Source organism: Quercus lobata, chromosome 3 (assembly GCF_001633185.2).
Source record: "Quercus lobata isolate SW786 chromosome 3, ValleyOak3.0 Primary Assembly, whole genome shotgun sequence".
Lineage (NCBI taxonomy): Eukaryota > Viridiplantae > Streptophyta > Magnoliopsida > Fagales > Fagaceae > Quercus > Quercus lobata.
This window is the reverse complement of record NC_044906.1, coordinates 18,399,920-18,413,668: the sequence shown is the minus strand read 5'-3', so window position 1 is coordinate 18,413,668 and position 13,749 is coordinate 18,399,920. Positions and strand designations below refer to the sequence as shown.

General features: G+C 30.4%; 1 protein-coding gene across 2 annotated transcripts; it reads left to right on the top strand.

Moving 5' to 3' along the window:
* The first annotated feature begins 10,456 nt into the window (after positions 1-10,456).
* LOC115979449 lies at positions 10,457-11,178 on the top strand. Of its 2 annotated transcripts, none has more exons than XM_031101497.1 (2): positions 10,457-10,654; positions 10,748-11,178. In XM_031101497.1, the coding sequence occupies exon 2, from the start codon at positions 10,754-10,756 to the stop codon at positions 11,117-11,119; it is 366 nt and encodes a 121-aa protein (XP_030957357.1). In that variant the 5' UTR covers positions 10,457-10,654; positions 10,748-10,753; the 3' UTR covers positions 11,120-11,178. The 2 variants fall into 2 exon arrangements, with proteins under 2 accessions (XP_030957357.1, XP_030957358.1); XM_031101498.1 differs by having other exon boundaries at positions 10,483-10,654; positions 10,725-11,177.
* The last annotated feature ends 2,571 nt before the right edge of the window (positions 11,179-13,749 follow it).

Below are 13,749 nucleotides of genomic sequence, written 5' to 3'. Positions count from 1 at the left end.
AATGAGTGGACCCCACCATGAATGTAAGAGGAGGGAGCACCATTCTCTGTACTCTGAGAGTACTTAAGAATTACTCGCCACTTTACATAATGCCTATTGTGCATTTGTTAATTTAATTTAAGGGCATAAAACTGAAAATAAATCACGGGTTTTGAGGAAGGAGATTAAGGAGACAATTATGCATTTAATTTAATTTCATGGATGTTTTAAAATTAACGAATGGCAATTGTTGATATAAACTCTTGGCCACGTGTCACCTGGATCACTTGTTACAAGGCAGCTTGTTGCACGGTTTCTCAAAAAAAAAAAAAAAATCCATATATGTTGCACCCATTATATTATAATTATCAGTAAATATTAATTGCTAACCTGTGTGATGCACGGGATAGTTAAACAAAAATTACAAACAACAAACAGTGGAGCTCGATGGTCATCTCTCAGTGAGAACTCTCTCAGTTGCTACCTCCAAGAAAACCTTCTCATAATCCTTAACGCATGTTTAAAGCAACATGAAAGCCAGAATTGCAGATGAATAACCAATGAAATACATAGAAAAACTTTTTAATGTTCTCACCTTGAGGAATCATACACTAAAACAAAACATGTTGAAATGTAGCAGGCCTAAAATTTAAGTAATAATTAACAAAAAAAAAAAAAAAAAACACCCTTAAAGATTAAAAACTATATGAAAATACACACACACCACACAATATGAAAATTAATGGCTCTTTCCTATAATTTAAAACAACAATTTAAATCTTCTTTTGGTAATAACAAAATCTTGTGTCAAACACTCAAACATCAAAATCTTGCATCAATACAGATAGTATCTTCTTCCAAGTAATAACAGTGAGCTCCATGTGAAGATTTTGCTTAAGATGTGAAAAGATGAAAATAGGGAAAGCAACAAATTTATGTATTGAGCACTATTATGATGCTAAAATCCTATATTACACTCATTAAGATTTTCCCATTTTAGAGGCTCTACAGGTGCCATCATAAATTGGAAAATTGAAGATTGAGCTACATATAATTAAGTATATTTTCCTCAACAAAAAGATTTTGCAAAAAAAAGATAAAAAGAAAAAAAGAAAAGAAAAAAGGAAATGGAACTCCTTGATTGATGCCTATTACATAAATCTCTATCATAAGAAATCTCCAATTCCTTTTTAGGGTTCCTTCTTTTTGGGAGGGCGGGGGGGAGAAGAACCTAAAATTTTTCAACAATAACCTAAAGCATCACCATTTCATTTTGGAAACATGGTCCAATAACTAAACTGCTTAAGCAAAGTGAAGCAAATAGCCACTCCTCATCCACAAGAAGCATAAGAAGAATAGTCATTGCAGTTTTAAAACTAATATTCACAAACAAATATCCTCAAAAACATTAGCTCTGGAAATTGATTTTGTTTTGGGTCATCCAACCTTTGGTTCCTATATTGATTTGTCTAAGAAACTTGGAACAAAAATGCAGCCTGAGGATATTGTTGCTAATAGTAATGAATGAGAAAAAGAAGAACTTCATCCTTTCAGTCCTTAATATAATTTAATTAGCATCTTGAGAGAAATCAGTTACAATATTGAAGGCATTGTTAAAATGACTGTATTATCCTATCATGCCATCGATCAAATAGACATCTTGATATATATTGGGCAGCTAAAGGGCCAAGCCATACTGATATTTTCAATGATCTCTAAGTATTTTTTTTTTTTTTTTTCTTGGAGAAAAATGATCTCTAAGTATTTGAACTTTGGGATTTATCAAACATATTGTATGTCTGTCCAAAAAAGAAATGATTTTAGCAGCCAGTGGAACTGCCAAAATTTTTCCCATGCAAATAGGAACTTTAGATCAGACATTTATTTAAATCTTCAAGCTAAAAGAAAACCCAAAAAAAAAAAAAAAAAAAAAAAAAGGAAGAAGATATGTGCCTAATGTTTCTTCACCAATCTGAAAGGTACGTTTGCCCATGCTATGACATAGCACTTCATTGTCCTTATTTATTTTGGTGGTGTTGAAGTTGTTTAGTTTGGTTTAGTATGCAATATTATGTATTAATCCAGCTCAAGTGAAAAAAAGTAAATACGATATATTCTTGATGATATGATGTAGAGCATTCAATCAATTATATTTTGGTGATGATCATTTTAAACTCGTCCACATATTTATATCTTAATTATATAAAAAAAATGCACACTAATTTAAAATTTAAGTACTTTTAAAAATTCACCTTAGTTCCGCTTGATAGCGGACATGAACTCATGCAGAAGTTCATAATATTCTTGAAAAGAATTGTCAAAATCACCTTAGGGAATGTATATTATACTATCACTTGTAAAAATTTATGAACCAAAATTGGAGCAAGGTGCAAATGTAAACTATGAAACCTTCCTAGTTGGCCTCCTCCGTCTAAGCCCAATGTAGAACTCGTCTTTCAACAACTGTTCAGTGTTTGTCCTCACATCAATTGTTATAGGCAAACACTACAAGTAGATAGTCCATACAATTCTTGAACTTGGTTTTTCTTGGCATTTAGAAATGTTCCCTAAGGTTTAAAACAAAGTAAATCATGTGAACAAAAAAATTTACAATGTAGTAAAACGAAGCAATAACCACAAGTTTTATTTGAATAAACTTACTGCTGAAGGACGAAGACCTCCGAGTGCTATATACAAAGACAATTTCCCCATAGGAATCCCCATCCCCTAAAACATATCCAACACCATCATGTGAAGGCTAGTTCACTTTTACAGCCCAATAATTTACATAGAACCCTGATTAATAAGTTTAGAATTTAAAAACGATGATTGACAACATAACTACCTGACAGACAAGATCCCCAAGTCCCAAAATTTGCTCACCATTCGTCACAACAATTCCTTGAATAGTCCTCTTAGTTCAGTTGTTCAACACGTCAAGAATCTTGCCCTTGCAAAATTCGAGCACTCCTTCATATTATGACTAAAGTAATTTAAACTTTCTCACACTCATAAATTGATAAAACCACCCACGTCATCACTTCAAAACACATCCACATTCAATGACACCAAAACCAATTGTCAACAAAGCTTATAATTAGAAACAAAACCTTGCTAGCATAGGATTTAGACTTTCACAGATTTCCCCATCCGATTATTTTCATTTTTTCACTAAAGTACTACCTAATTCTATTCCTAAACTGAATCAACCCTATGACTCTTTTTTTCCCCCATTCAATATACATATGAAGCAATTTTCAATTATTTGACATAAACTTTCTAAAGTCGGGTATATGAATCTTTTTGGAATTTGGGTGAGAAAAAGGAAATTACTATATTGCTTAAGAAATTAGATACCTAACTTAGCAATTTTAAACTTTTCTATTACTCTCCTATGTTCTTTAATAGATCCAAATGGTCGCTTAATGAGATATCAATGCATAGTGTATTCCTTCTCCCACATGTACCCATTATCCACACATCAGTAATCCAACCTAGTCTTCAAAAATACAATAAAGTTAGTTCACCCCATCAGCACAACCCCATTTTTCATATAGCAAAAATATACACCCGTGAATATAAGTTATAAAACAGAAATACATGACTTAATGACATATTGAATAGCAAGATGTAGCTTAGTAACAATGGGCCATCATCAAATAGTTTATGCCAGTTCATTTATTTTATTATTCCAATACATGTTCAACAGTTACTCTTGTAGGCCTTTTGTCAAACACCTAACAGATATAGCCAAGACATAGAACTTGATTGATGTACAGGTGCTGAAATAGAGGAACTTGAAAAAAAAAATTAGAATAATGTAATCTAGGAATTAAAAACTTATTGACATATTAGGATGAAAGAAAAAAGAAAAGAAAAAGAAAGCAAAGAACGAAAAAAATTACATATTTATTTTGATTGATGGTATAACGACTTAAAAATGAATGGAAATATGTAATTTAATTCAAAGTAAAATTGAATAGATCATTCCCCTAATTATGTCATGCAAACCTAATCCCTAAATCTGATATACCACCAATTTCAGGCTTAAGCCGAAAAATCCAATTTATATTCAATACATACAACAAAAGAATTGGGGATATAACCTTATTGCAACCAATAAACACCATTGTTAGCCCAACAAATCCATCTCAAAGAGCTACTTAATGGTCATCTCAATCTTCTTCGACACACTTATTCTATATGTTGTCTCTCCATCAGACTGGGGATGTATCTGCAACTTGGGCGATTGCAGTTGTTGAGTTGTGCTAGAGAAGGTGGAGTTGTTGAGTTGTGGGAGAGAAGGACTGATGGTGGTTCTGGGTTGTGGAGAGAAAATTGAGAGTGAAGATGGGCAAAGAATTGGGTTTGAGAGAGGACCAAATTTTTTTGTATATTGGGTTTTAGAGAAAAAAAAATCAATGATTATTGGGTTTTAGAGAAAAAAAAAATCATAATTTTTGTATTTTTTTTTAAATGATGCTGACGTGGAAAATTGTGGTGCTAGCAAAGACTTCGGTTTTATATATTTTTTGTATATTTTTAAAATGATGCTGACATGGAAAATCGTGGTGCTAGTAGAGACTTCGGTTTTTTGTCGTTGTATAAAAGATCTGTGGTTTGATCATTGTCTACAAAAAAATATCAATTGGTATTTTGGTCTGATAATAAAGAGCAATAATCAAGTGCAGACACTGTAGGTTGAAACTATCTTTCAAAAGTGGAGGGGCATATGTAGAGTTTTGGGAAAGGAAAAAACTTAAATACAATACATTTTTAAGTGTAGTATATATATTACATTTCCTAATGAAACTCAACCACCTATTTACCATGACCAATAAAACACAAACGTTATTTTCATTTTCAAGAACCATTGTTGAGTTTAATTGTGGAATTTAATATACTATAGATAAGTTTTATCCCTTTAGAAAAAAATGAATGAATCTTTTTTTTGGAGAAAAAAATGATTGAATCTTCTAAATGGAACTAAAATTAAAAGTTAGAAGAAGTTAATAAAAAGATATGAGATATGGCTAAGTGTTAAGAGAAGGAATAGAAAAAGACAAATGGTGAAAAATTAAGATTTGGGAATCCAAATTTGGCTGATGTGTTGGAGAAGGGGGGGGGGGGGGGGGGGGGGGGGTTGGCAAGCTTTATCATTGTGGGGGTCGGCTATTAAAAATATGGGTGAAATGTAAATTTTCCAACTATTATAGGGTTTTTAAAAAAATTTGGTGGGATCATGGCCCCCAACTCATAATGTACCTCCGCCCCTGCTTTCACATTTCGTGTGCCCAAAGCATCTAACTTTTTTTTTTTTTTTTTTTTTTTTGAGCAAAAAGCTTAGCACAATAAATTTGAATTTTGATGCAAAACCAATGTCCACTTAAATTAAATCTACCTAATTTCTTTTCTTTAAAAAAAAAAAAAAAAACTTCCTAATTTAATGTTGATTACCATAAAGGCTCTACAGGCTATGTTAATAGGTGCCCTTATAGTAATTATTAATAAATTATATTATGAAATGTTTTTTTTGAGAGAGAGTTTTAACCTATGGCGTCCGCTCCTGATGATAGCTTTTTATCATCAAACCAAGACACCAATCAGTTTTTGTGTAGGTGAGGATTGAACCCTATATATCTTATTCAACTATCAGAGACTTTACCAGTTGAGCTAGCTAGAACCCACTATATTAGGAAATGTTTAACATCACTTTCATGAGAAATATAAAAAAATGTTAAAAAAATTAACTATTTTATCATTTTCTCATAAAAAGTTTTTAAAAATAGTTCATAAATCAATGCCCTCAAGGCAACCGTTAACATTTTAAAAACAAAAACAATGCCCTTAGAAAGAATAAAAACAAAAACAAAAACAATTAATTTCAGCACGTTTATTTATTTATTTATTTTTGTTTTACAAAAGGTTAGAAAGAAATTTCTACACGGTGAACAAAATTATATGCAGACTTCTTTACATGGAAAGAAATTTAATGATGTATTAAAGTTTCTGAATTTAAATCTTTTGACACAGTACGCATGGACTCATAGTCTTTTTTTAATTTTTTTTTTAATTTTAATTAAATTTTTTTTTTTATACAAAATAGAAATTCTACTATAGTCTAATCTAAGTGTATATGTGTGTGAAAATCTCTCCTAAAGACTTGAACTCCGAACCTTGCCACCCACATCCCACAAGCACTTATACTTGTGGAGTGACTATCACACTAAGAGTGTGCGGTGGTCTTCAAGTGTAGGAATTATAACTTGCCATGTGGAATTTTTACTTTTTTAGTATACATGGTTCTAAATAATCTAATGAAGCTGTCACATGTCAAGTAATGGGTGCTTCAATTTTGACAAATGGAGGAATTTTAGCACAAGTTTCTATAATCTATATATTACTAAAAGCTGAAGCGTAGCATTTAATGTTGCTACGCTCACATTAAGCCACGTCAGCAGCCATGTCATTCCCATCCTTTTTCCTAAATTTATCCTACAATTTTAAAATAGTTTTTATCAATTTTAAAATACTAATAAAACTAAAATTATTTTCAGCCTATTTCCACCATAAAGCCCACTTCTTTTAAATTTAATTCCACCAACCCACTTCTGCTAAATTTAATTCTTACTTAAAGCTCAAACCCAAGTCTTCTAAATTGAAAACCCTTAGAAAACCACAATTACAACCTCTGGATTTCCTTCCCTTTTGTTTCTCATGTATTCCTTCTCCTTCCCCTTCCCACCTTCTAATCTATATATTACTAAAAGCTAAAGCGTAGTATTTAATATTACTACGCTCACATTCACAATTACAACCTCTGGATTTCCTTCCCTTTTGTTTCTCACGTATTCCTTCCCCTTCCCCTTCCCCTCCCCACCTTCTAATGGTAGATTCCTCGACAGCCACATCATCCACTTATTTTTTACATCTCCTTTACTCACTTTTATTCTCCCTATTAAAAAAAAAATAAAAAACTCTTACCCTCCCTATTAGTTCACATTTGCTGTTACACTTCTTGTAACCTTTCCCCTCCCTCTTTGCCTCTATATCTCCCCACTACTCTCTATTTTACCGTTTTTCTATCATTTTCTCTTTCTTATATTTTGATTCTTCTTCTCCCTATTTTATTTTGTATAAATTCGATATCACTTCTCACATTCAATCCATATTTTTCCAACAAAAAAACTGTGAGTACTCTCTCTCTCTCTCTCTCTCGGTGGATTTTTGTTCTTTCTTATAACTTTGATTAAGGGTGATGGTTTTTTTTTTTTTTAATTTTTTTTTAAATACTAGCTATTGACCCACCTATGTGATGCACGGTATAGTTTAACAAAAATAATATTTTTTACTTTTACAAAGACACATTTTTTAGACAAAAGTATTTAAAAAAATAATATTTTTTACTTTTACAAAGACATATTTTTTTAGACAAAACTGTTTAAAAACAAATAAAATTTCACTTTACTTTAAAATTATATTTGTATGTAAACCTTTCAAAATTCATATCTTACTATCTTAGGCTGAAAATAGACAGATGTCAAAACTTATATATACTAAAATTTAAATTTTGGTTAGATCGCATACTTGAGCAGTTCATGCCTATTTGAAAACATTGAATATGAGCAGCAGGTAGTAAGTGGTCATGGTTTTATATTCCACTTAGAATAGAAACTGATGTGACTTACATTTAGCTCAAATAACACATTATCTTCTTAAATATGTGGATTTCTATATTGCATTGCTTTCATACACGTTCTTCATACCACAATAATGCACCACAATATAGGCATTTGCATGATGGCCAAAGCCCAAAGTTGCACGGTTCATAATATTTTCCTGAATTATAATTAATGTAGAGTTTTAGATTAACATCCGATGTCTAAATAATTAACAAAAAATATGATTTAATGTAAAAATATGTTTATTACTAAGATGAGGAGCCTTTGTTTTGGTTGGTTGCTGGAAATTATAGGAAATTATAGCTGAATTGTTTGGTATATTATCTGCATAAACATGAATATGTAACTTTTCCTCAAAAAATAAAATAAAAAGCTACTATAAAACAATATATGTTGTATTTATTGCAAAATAATTAGAAACATAAATGTTTATAAGAAATAAAAATAAAAAGTAGAAACACTTCTTATGCCAGTTTTATTTCTAACATTGTTGAGATCTTCTCTTCTAGATTGTAGTCACTTTTCAGTTTAAAATGAATAAAGCAAGTTAATTTTAGATACTATGGGACAATACAATTTTATATTTATTCATAATGAAAAGAAAAAAGTACCTGCTATATCTTCTCTGCTTTCTTATTTGCTTAAATTGACATTGTTGTTGGACATGCATATATTGGAGAATGTGGGTAGCGATTTGTTGCTTTTGAATTATTTTGCAACTTTGCCTCTTTATCTTTTTTGCATTCTTTATAAAATTCTACCAAAATAAAGAGAATTAGTGCAATAAGACAAACCGAGGACTGAAGACCCCATTAAATTAAAAATGTAAATTCTAATAATATATTAATATTATCTAATTAAAACGTTAAACAAAGAGAGAAAAAAAAAAAAATTAAAGCTTACCTTCCTTGAAGCCCAAAAACTCATATTCTGTCTAGATATTACCTTGCTTAATCTCAATTAAAGTCTAAACCTATTTAGTTTAATGGGTTTTGGTGGTGTAGAGCATGAATCAGGTATTTCATTAATTCATCCAACAATTTGAGTGAGAGTAATACAATACAATTAGAGATAGAGATGATTCCATTCAAATATAGTAAACAATCCAAATGACTCTAAAATTCAAGGGACAATCATATATAAATTTAAGCAAATATTGTGATGCAAAGATAATACCTGAGTCTTTTCCAATTCCAGGCGGATGTGGTTTCAACTCTATAAGCGAAGAACAAAATAATAAATTAAATTACATTTAAGTGAAGAATGGAATGTGTAATTGGAGGTTATAGGGGTCACAGAAATGGCAACAAACCTTAATAAATCACATGATGAGAAAAGCAATGTAAATGCTAGTCCCAAAGCATGTATGAAATTGCAGTAGTTTCAATTAGTTGAGCCTTGAATTTTTGTTTATTATATGTTTGCTAACATATGAAACGCAATGTCTTTGTTGTGAACTTGAATTTACATTTTGCTTTAGGTTTCTGTGTGATTAAGATGGAGAAGACTGGGGAATTCTATACTGCCGTACCCATATTGGGTTGTTTTCTCAAACTATTGCTTATAATGCAGCTTACAGTCTCTCTAATTAGAGTACCACGTTGTATGATGTTTGTAGTTTGATACAGCTTGTTAACTATCGTAAGTATTGTGACACAAAAATTTTCAAAATATTTTATCCAAAATTTGAGATGTGATTGGTGCATATTGACAGTCGTGGATCCATATGAAAGCAAGGTTGTATCAATCATAACTTACCACTTCAAGAATAAGTGGGAAAAAAATAATAATAAAGGGAAATTTAGTCATGTTCCTAACATTGCTAGTTAAGTGTTTCCCTTATAGTTGGATTTCATTGTTAACTATTAGGCTATGCTTTGTTTTAAGGATTGGCTAGGTTATTAGTTAACTCTTAAGCTATGTTTGGTTTAAGAAATTGGGAAAGAGAAGAAATAAAGAGGAGAAAAGGGAAATAAATTCATTTCTATAGTTATGATGGATTGAGGCGAAGGAAAAGGAAAGGGAAAATGGAGAGATCCATTTTCCTCCATGGCCCACCATATTCTTTCCTCCCAATTAGGGAGAGAGAAGAGAGTTTTTATGGTGGGACTCACCAATAAGGTATATTTCTACCCATTTCTCCCTTAATCAAACAAGTGAAAAGAAAAATGTTATCATTTCTCCTCTCTTTCCTATCCTCTCTCTTCCTCCCTTCCCTCTCCCATGTTTAATTGTTTTGTGTTATGCTTTGTGTAATTGCAAGCATCCAAATCCAAGCGTGGCAATGTCAATTTTTATTTTTGATGTCGTCCCCCATTAGTGGAATGGCCTTGGTTTTTCATTTATTTAGGCTACGAGTTTAGACTTTAGACTACATTCTTCCACCCCATTAAAAATTCAACACAATGGGTAATTTGGTTTATATTTATTGCTCATATAAGTTATACATTTTGTACCAGACTGTTTTTTGATTTCTTTTAAATGCTGCAGTAATTTTTCATTAAAAAAAAAATTATGTATACTTTATTTAGTCTATAACGTAAATTTTACATTAAAAAAAAAAATGAAATGTAAACTAATAATTTTCCCAACTTTTACATTAAAAAAGAAAAAAGAAATGAAATGTAAACTAATAATTTTCCTAACTCAATAAATGGTCCAAATTGATTAAGTGAAAAAAAAAAAAAAAAAAAAAAAAAAAAAAAAAAAAAAAGAGAGAGAGAGAATAATTGGATAAAAGGTCTATCTTCATTGGCAAACCAATTTACTCTTTACTTTTTCTTGGCCAACATTTAAAGTGGCACTATTTTTCCTTTTTTGTTCTCAATAACCTCATCTGCTTAGCTTGTCTACCAGCCATTCTCTTTCCCACCTTATCCATTTTCTTCCGTCTCTCACCATACAAAGTTTCATTTTCTTCCCTCCCTCCCACTATCATTTACTTCCATATACTTAACAAACAACTCTTCATAAACCAACCATCACAAAAAAAGGTATAATTTTATCATTCTAAAACACTTCCTTACTGATCTTTTCGCATCTTTTGTGTAATAAGTAGTTTAGTTTTTTGCTCTCTTTTGTTTCAGATAACAATGGCCACACTATCTCCACCCACCATTACGGCTACTTCTACTACTACCATTGCCAGCTCTAGGAGGATGAAGAAGAATGTGAATTACATAACAGGGTTGAACTCTTTTGGTGGGTTGAAGGCTCACAACAGTGTAGCCTCACTAGGCCTTCCTGTATGCACTGAGCAATCTTTTGCTAAGGTTGTGAGCTCCTTGAAAGTTCCATCAAAGAGCAAAGGTAGAGGTGGGGGAGCTCTATCTTCGACCTGTAATGCTGCTGGTGAGATATTCAAGATTGCAGTCATCATGAATGCGCTGACTCTTGTTGGAGTGGCAGTGGGGTTTGTTCTTCTTCGAATTGAAGCTTTTGTTGAAGAGTCTGAGTGAGAATTTTATTTTTAACAACTTCTGTTGTTTTATGTTCCATGTCATTATCAATTTTTTTCCAATTTTTTTATATAATTTTTTAACCTTTAAAGTGAATTAAAAATTCTATTATATTACAATCAAAATATCATATTTAATTTATCTTATTTTTTAATTATTCTTATTTATTATTCAATTTTCAATTCCATTTTAACTTTTCATATCCCCACTGCTCTCTACCTTAACTTTCTTCAACCTTTCTCATTCCATTTCAACTTTTCATATCCCCACTACTCTCAATATTAATATTATTCTATCTTTTTATCTTCCTTTATTTTTTACTCTTCTTATTCTTATCCTCATGCTATAAAATTGTCATTCTCCCTCTTATTCCATGCATAATTTCTATTTTTCCACACACAAAAGTCTCTCTCTCTCTCTCTCTCTCTCTCTCTCTCTCTCTCTCTCTCTCTCTATATATATATATATATATATATTTTCCTTCAATTTTTGGTATATATATATATATATATATAGTACATCCATAACTATTTTTTATGATATGTTTGGTTTGATATTATTATTATTATTATTATTATTATTATTATAAATTTAGTGTTTCTAAAATAGCATGTGTTTTGTATTCTCTTTTTCTATTAATGCATTGTAACGTTTTATGGGAATACTTTATAAGAAAATTGTTTATTCTTTTTTTTTTTTTTTAAATTGAGTCTTTCTAAATTGATATTTGTTTTGTATTTCATTTTTCCATTGATGCATTGTAACATTTCATGGGAAGACTTTATAAGAACAATTTTTATTTATTGAATAAAATATTATACATGGCCGTTATTAATTTACTGACTTGATAAAATAATTAAAAGTAGTTGGATAGTGCAAAAACATATGTTTATTTAATATAGGGTTATGGCCATTTAAGCATACTATTTTTGCGAATACATCTCTGAAGTGGACTCCATTAAAGTCAAGTTTAAGGTAAGTACTCAATTTCTTTCTAAGACAATATACTAATATAGGGAAAGTAACGTATCATAGAAACCACACTCACATAGTTCTCCAAAATGCAATTATGATCAGCAACTTGATGTATTAAACCGTGCTTTGTGACAAAACCTGTACTTAGCAGGTTGTTCCATGCAGATAATAAAAAAAAAAATACAATAGGAAAAAAAAACCTGAAGACTCCCATATGTATTGGGATGCTTTGTGAGGATATTTTGTGTTCTAAATGTTTCTTAGATTTGTTTCAATCAATTACCTGCCTAAAAAAGAAAAATTAATAAGTTAAAAAATATGCAGACAGTAAAAATATTTTATTCAATATTATATTTTATATTATTTTATTAAAATAATAACGGTAGAAAAAACATATGTATAATAATTATTAAATAGCTTCATATGCGTAAGAAATAATTATTTAGAGGATGTATAAAGGTTGGATAGTGGGCACAATTTGTCAAAAACGTTGTGGAAATCAAACCTTGCTTATTGAAAAAAATATTTTAATAAAAAAAAAAATCAAGCATTGTGTATATATAATTGCTTCTTGTAAAAATTTTGATGTTCAAGAGTATGACCAAGCAGATATATTAGCTTGTACAGTTTATGAATATGTTAGTTCTGAGATTTTTGAAATTATGGTGATGAACTTAAATATGTAGACAAAATGATACGAATTTTTTCAACAGACTAGTAAAATGAAATTAAACATGTAGTCGTTGATACTGATCACACAAGAGGAAAATATTGAAACTACCAAACAAGATCTTTTACTTTGAATATTGTTTAACTCTTTTTTATATGGGGGAAAATTCAAATGACTCTAAAATTCAAGGGACAATCATATATAAATTTAAGCAAATATTGTGATGCAAAGATAATACCTGAGTCTTTTCCAATTACAGGCGGATGTGGTTTCAACTCTATAAGCGAAGAACAAAATAATAAATTAAATTACATTTAAGTGAAGAATGGAATGTGTAATTGGAGGTTATAGGGGTCACAGAAATGGCAACAAACCTTAATAAATCACATCCTAAAAGTAATTACACATTTTGATTGGAGCACATTATGGAACATTTCCCGCACCATGGAATCCACACCAAAATGGCGTTTTGTTAGTAGCAATTTCAGGGGAAATTACACTTATTTTCATTTTTATGAGTGATAATTATGGTATTAGATAATAACCGGCCCATAAGTATGGAATTAGACTTTTATTATACCTATTCCTTTTTAATTATTAGTCATTAAGTCTCTACAATTATTGTGCCATTGAAACGTAGCATTTATTGTTGCTATTTTCCTATTGAGCCACATCAACATTCATGTCATTATTTTCTTTTCAATAATAAACTAAATTATTTTTTCCAGTATTTTTCTATTAGTCTTTTAATGATTTCACAATTTTCACTTCAGCTTCTAGAGCACCCCTGAGATTATTATAATAGTATAAATTCATCACAAATTTACAACATTATCTTAACCAAAATTACAATGAAACAAAAGGAATAAAAGATAGACTTTAAAATAATTTATCACCCAAAAAATTGGCAAGCATTTTCAAATTCATAGTTATGTAGATTGTGTTTTGACATAAACTCAAATTCCTATTTCCAAAAAAGCTAAGT

Bases quoted from the DNA above. Each gene is read 5' to 3' on its own strand.
- LOC115979449 (XM_031101497.1), top strand. From the start codon at position 10,754: ATGGCCACACTATCTCCACCCACCATTACGGCTACTTCTACTACTACC.